General features: G+C 48.7%; 2 protein-coding genes across 2 annotated transcripts in view; both read right to left on the bottom strand.

Annotated features, from left to right (window-relative positions):
* Positions 1-3,951: 3,951 nt before the first annotated feature.
* Positions 3,952-5,155, bottom strand: LOC127750085 (uncharacterized). Its single transcript, XM_052270640.1, has 3 exons — positions 4,938-5,155; positions 4,683-4,851; positions 3,952-4,594 (listed from the first exon to the last, which is right to left on the bottom strand). The coding sequence occupies exons 1-3, from the start codon at positions 5,043-5,045 to the stop codon at positions 4,065-4,067; spliced, it is 807 nt and encodes a 268-aa protein (XP_052126600.1). The 5' UTR covers positions 5,046-5,155; the 3' UTR covers positions 3,952-4,064.
* Positions 5,138-5,463, bottom strand: part of LOC127750092 (uncharacterized) — a 956-nt gene continuing 630 nt past the window's right edge. Inside the window, exons 3-4 of the mRNA XM_052270647.1 lie at positions 5,220-5,377; positions 5,138-5,164 (exon numbers count right to left, since the gene is read on the bottom strand). Of these exons, the coding sequence (XP_052126607.1) occupies positions 5,138-5,164; positions 5,220-5,377 (185 nt within the window). The remainder of the gene's footprint in view (positions 5,165-5,219; positions 5,378-5,463) is intronic.

The raw sequence follows: 5,463 nt of genomic DNA on the forward strand, positions 1-5,463 counted from the left end.
AAGGGTTCGAAGTTGGGTCATTGAGGGAAATTGACACTTTTCACCCCCCTGGGCTCCCGTAGGCATAATCCCGGGAACGGCTATATGCGGTTCGGCGTGGAATTTATATAAGGGGATAACTCCGGAGTCGATACGCTGTGCGATAACATCTTCACATCTTCACGTCTCGCGTAACAGGCTTCGCGATGTCTCACGAAACACTGTTACGCTGCGACGCGCCTGGCATTCATCTACCTAGGCCTGCGGCGCTGACACCCGAGTCAGGCAAAAGGCAGAGTCGTATATAGGCCTTCGGCTCCAAAGGACACAAATTTTACCCGCAGGATTTTATTTTGACGAGTTGCCGTACGAGAGTCCATCATATATCTGAGAAACAACATTAAAATGGTTTGGGGTCATTTTCGTGTGGAAATCGCCCTCTGGCTTCTTAATGGTTAGAGATAGAGCCAAACGCACAAAATTTTGGCCCAGTGGGTTCTACTTTGACGAGTTACGTCTTAGAAAGATATAAAAGAAATAAAAAAATAAAAGTAATACTTTGGGTTTTTCGTTGTTGATTTTTTTGACAGATCAATTTTTCAATTAGAGGGCTCAAAATCAATACAGTTCTGGCTTTTCATGCTACAAAGCTACGCTAAAAATTTTAGGTACCTAGCTCAAACCGTTCTCGAGTTATCGTTATTACAGACAAACAGACAGACAGACACGAAACTTTTTGATCATCACTGGAGTAATAGGCTTCGCTATCGCTCAGCCAATTATTTTTACCAAATATTATTTTATGGGCTCCTAAGGGGTAACTCGTGAAAGTGGAATTCTACGGGCGAAAATTTCGTCCGTTTTGCTGTATCTTGTACCGTTTTAGCGCTATGGGGCATTTCTTGGCGAAAACAACGTGAAAAAGACAAAATGGTCTATTTAGTCGTTATAAAGGCTTTACGTCACAGAATTGTGAAGGGAGTTATACTTCAACCACACATTACGGGTCGAACCGTACCCTGTTTTGGGGCTATAGGGTCCCAAGTTTACCTAGTATCACCAAAACGTTGATTTTTAGCCCGCCCTTCTGCTTTGAAAAAGCTATCCAGCGGGCTTATGCAAACGACCTCGTGTCTGTCTGTTCCACAAGAAGGAGATGTGCCAGAGACTTCAAATTTTCAGGGGATCTCAAGGTTGACTCCCACAAAACAAAACGCCTACGGCAAATCCTGTCAGCCACCTCTAAGGGGCTGAAAGGGGGTATCGAAGAAAACAGGAAAGGCCAAAAAAGTTGGAAAACATTTTATTTTTATGATCTCCTTAGGGGTAGCTTGAGAAAGTAGAGTCCTTTGGCCGAAAATTTTGTCGGTTTTGCGCTATCTCTAACCGTTTACGCGCTAGAGGGTCTTTTTAGACGAAAATAAGCTAGAAATTGCCATAGTAAGCAATAAGATGTAGAAAAGGGCCTAAAAACCGCAAAATAGAAATGAAACTTTCCCCTACCCCCGAAAAACGTTTTCTAAGCAGAAGGGTGGGTTGTAGTCGCGGTGCTTCACCGTTACATCCCTTTCTCAAGTCGACGGGGCAAACTCAAAGATGACGGGTTTAAGCGGGCCGAAGGCCCGCTACAACATTCGATCATGTTCTTTAGCAAATCGCGTGACAGGCGGGGGGATGGGTGGAGTGAGAGGGTATACGTTATTTCGTTCGGGAATATCAGAGGGGCATAACCTCGGAGGGGCGTAAGTGCAGGTCCTCTGGTGCCTTAAAGTTGCGGGCAGGGGTCCCCTCGGGGTGCAGGTCGGTAATCCTCATGGTTGCGGGGAGGGGGTGGGGGTGTCTCGGGCTCGGGGCGCAGGGATGGGTTGCGTCAAATACTCTAGGTACCTTAAAGTTGCGGGTTGGATCTCCGAGGGGAGTGAGTGCAGGTCAGCAATCATCTGGCACCTTATTGTCACGGACTGTGTCCTCCGCGCCCAAATTCAAATGATCGCCCTAGTGGCGGGTTATGGAACTAGAATAGGGAATGCCAAAGTGTTGTGCGCACGCTCGGGTCGGCCGCTGGACCACCGGCCGGGTTCCCGCCAAAGCCTCCAACCCAAAACGCCATTCATTGAAAATACAGTTTATACAGAGGTTGGAAGTCACAGACAGGTTTGAACACGTTTAAAACACATGGCCAACTCTAATTTCTCTTCAACACATCACAATGACTTCGAAAAGCGTCTCCGACGGTGCCGCGCCGCTCAGCCAATGAGCGCCCGCCGTTTGAATGGCGGCGCCGACCCCGGGCCTCGTTAAAGGTGAACACAAGTGTTTTAATGCATCAAATAAAGCGGTGCGAGTTGAAACAAGGAAGAATAAAGATGGACACGCCTTCTGTCGTATTGAGCGACATCACCAAAGTGTTAAAACGTGAAATAAACGTTAATATCGACACCTGTCAGAATCATCGCCGATTTGAAATTGTGCTGCGCTGTTATTGGTCGAGGCGGGGGCGGGTCGGTTGAGTAGGTCCGGGCCAAGAGACAGATCGTCAGTAGAGCTTTAGCCCTGGCGGAAGGTGCGACTGGAAGTAACATTTTTTAGTAAAGCCTTTGATTGTGTGTACAATGTCGTCGTCCTCTGATGAAGAATGTTAGAGCTTGGATGTTAGCTCGTTTAGCTCAACCGATGAAGAACAAGTGGTGAGTACAAATGTAATATTCTGAGTGAAATCTGTGTGAGGCTGAAGAAGTGTTGGACTGCTAACCTGTTGCTACCGCGATTGTCGCTCCGCCGTTCATTCGTGGACTCGTTGATTCACAAGTGCGCTTTTCAAATCTGCGATTGAGTTCGCCGCGCTTTCCGAAATAACCGCGAGAGTTTGCCGCCCCTATCCTAACCTCACCACATGCCGAGTTTTCACGAATTCCTATCTTTTCAGCGAGTGAATCTGCGCTTAATGGGCGAGAGGCCCCCGGAGGCCAGCGCCGTCCCCAGCCCTCCCTCAGACTGGACCGCAGGTGCGGGGCCCTCATCGCGCCCCACAACGGCCGAGGACGAGTTGGCCAAGGAGTCGGCCGCCGCCTTCGCCTCGAAGGTGGCCGTCGTGCCACCCACGCCCCGCATCGTAAGTATCCTCGTTTTTAGCTCAGTGCCGTTACAAGTTGGATGTCGCCTTAACCTCTATGTTAGCCCATCCCATTTCATGGGTCGAAATCGTGGATTTCAGAGGTACGGAGCCTAAAAGGTAGATTTCACCTATAAAAGACCGTGTGCAAAGTCCGGGGCCTGTGCGACAACGTTTACCCGGATCGCATCGCGATTTTCGGTCTGGCCCAACTTTGGCGCCAAACAGGCACTCCATCTTTTAGGCGCTGCCCTGGGCGCACGTTGGGGCCAGGGCGGACGACTCGGGCTGAGAGTGTTACCCTATGGGTCCTACTTTGTATCGGATATGAAGGATGCGAGCTCGCGACACACGCGGCGTGTCCAGGGGCCTAAACGTGCGCCCGACGTCACTCGCCGTTTACAGAAAATAATGCCGACGGACCCCTATTTTTTTATTGCACGAAAACCGAGGGCACACTGAGACCTTTCAGAATCAGTAATGTCTGCCGGGTAGCGGTCGCGGGAACACCGCGAAATCATGCGAAACATGCAGCGGGCGGCCCGCGCACTGTTTGAAGCGAGGCGCGGCGCGCCAGGCGGCTGCCTGGCTGAGCGGTGGTGGGGGAAGCACCGCTGGCGGGGAAGGCGCCCAGGCCGGAGGGGGACTGCGGCCGGCCCGGCGCGCGCGGTTTGAAAAGCATTGCTGAGCGGATGGCGGGGAATTGTAAATGATGTGATGTACGTATTCTGTACCAGTCATTTATTTTCAGTTTTAATGTAATGCCCCAATGTTAGGGAAGATTTGCTGTCATTTTGTAGAGTTTTGTGCATTACCTGTAACAAAAACAACGGAATGAGTATAGTTAAAAATATTTCGCGCTAAGAATATTGTAATAAATATTTGACACCGTACCACTAGGAGATTTTGGAAACTTTCTTCCGATTTGGTCAGTTTTGCTGCGCTGTATTCTGTTGTCAGACGCACCGCCCTTTCACTGATGTCGTTGACAACGTGCAAAGCTCCCACGGTTTCTAAGCCAGCCTCGTAGTCGGCATGCCCTGGCCATTCTGAAGGGTGTAGGTCCAAAAATCCTGTCGGTATCTCCATCATGGAGAAGAACTTGGCAGTGTGGGCATTCACAAACTGCGACAAATCCATGTCTTTTTTCACCTTTGTGACTGTGGCTCGGTAAGGGGGCTGTTTTTTCACGTCTGGGGACAGCGCGCTTTAGACTCTGGACCATTTTAAATTTGGTAGAGTCGTCAACTTCCGGGTCAAAGAACGCTAACGCCACGCAATAAGGCGATAAATACCACAAATGATTTAAATAAGCTTTCAGAGCAGTTTTTGCAATAGCATTTGAATGCTTATATGCCTGAATGTCTTTAATCAATTGCAGGTCAGTGCGCGGTCCTGCAGCTGGGACAGTGGCCGTGAACCACGGCTTGATGTATGTTGTCACAATAAAAATGCAGACATCCCGAATATTTTCGAGAAGCGCACTTTCAACAGTGAACTGCCCTAAAATCAGAGGAACGAAACAAAAGTTAACGGAGCGCTAAAATGCAGTTTTGTGTATTGGACCTTAAATTTCGGGAACTAAACCCACCTGACCGCGCAAACACATAGATTGAAAGACAGTAGATGATCCGCCCCATGAATCGCGCTGAAGTGAGCGCAATTGGCGGCCTAAACCGAACACCTTTCGGGGGGCACTCGCCGATAAAAATGAGGACGAGTTCCAAAAAATACTCATAATCGCCTCGTATTTGTTTTTTCTGTGCAGGCAGAGAAAATCACAGGAGTGTTAGTGTATGAAAAACCATTATGAAACGAACATTTTAAATCACTTGGAGTGATTTACCTGCAAGGCTGCACCCACAAAATCTGAAATGTTTTGGACCGTTTCCGGCGTTAAAGAATTTTGGCATTCAGGGTCGGAGGAAGCCGACGAATACTTTTGATGGTCCATAGTTGGCCACTCATCCTGAAAACGCTTGCACAATTTTCCAATCCCTGGGCACGTCGATGTCTCAACGAACTTATCGAAAATGTGCTTGCATATTATTTCAAGGGAATGGTGTCTACAGGCTAGATAAATAAGAGGCCGTCCTAAGGCCTTCTCCATACATCTAAGTGCCCCAACATGACAACCTGTATTGGAGCTTGTTGTGTCGCAGGACACGCATTTCACCTTTTCAGTTAACTTATAGTTTTGAAGTTGAGCTACAACTTCATCCGAAATGTCGCGGCCGTTCCCCCTCGGCAGGACATTAGACGCCAGAAGTTGGTTTACTCCCTTTCCTGTTCCCAACAGAAAAATAGCAGTTCACTTTATGGTTTTTTGTCAGTCAGGCGTAGGCGTGAGGCATAAGTGGGGGAGCGGGGGG

This window comes from Frankliniella occidentalis, unplaced genomic scaffold (assembly GCF_000697945.3).
Source record: "Frankliniella occidentalis isolate FOCC.00 unplaced genomic scaffold, Focc_3.1 Scaffold132, whole genome shotgun sequence".
NCBI lineage: Eukaryota > Metazoa > Arthropoda > Insecta > Thysanoptera > Thripidae > Frankliniella > Frankliniella occidentalis.

What these genes read in the sequence shown, in the direction of transcription:
- LOC127750085 (XM_052270640.1), bottom strand. Translation starts at nt 5,045, where the DNA reads ATGGACCATCAAAAGTATTCGTCGGCTTCCTCCGACCCTGAATGCCAA. An exon ending in TTGTGGGTGCAGCCTTGCAG is followed by an intron (nt 4,852 to 4,937) that starts GTAAATCACTCC and finishes CTGCCTGCACAG; the next exon opens with AAAAAACAAATACGAGGCGA. An exon ending in CTATGTGTTTGCGCGGTCAG is followed by an intron (nt 4,595 to 4,682) that starts GTGGGTTTAGTT and finishes CTCTGATTTTAG; the next exon opens with GGCAGTTCACTGTTGAAAGT.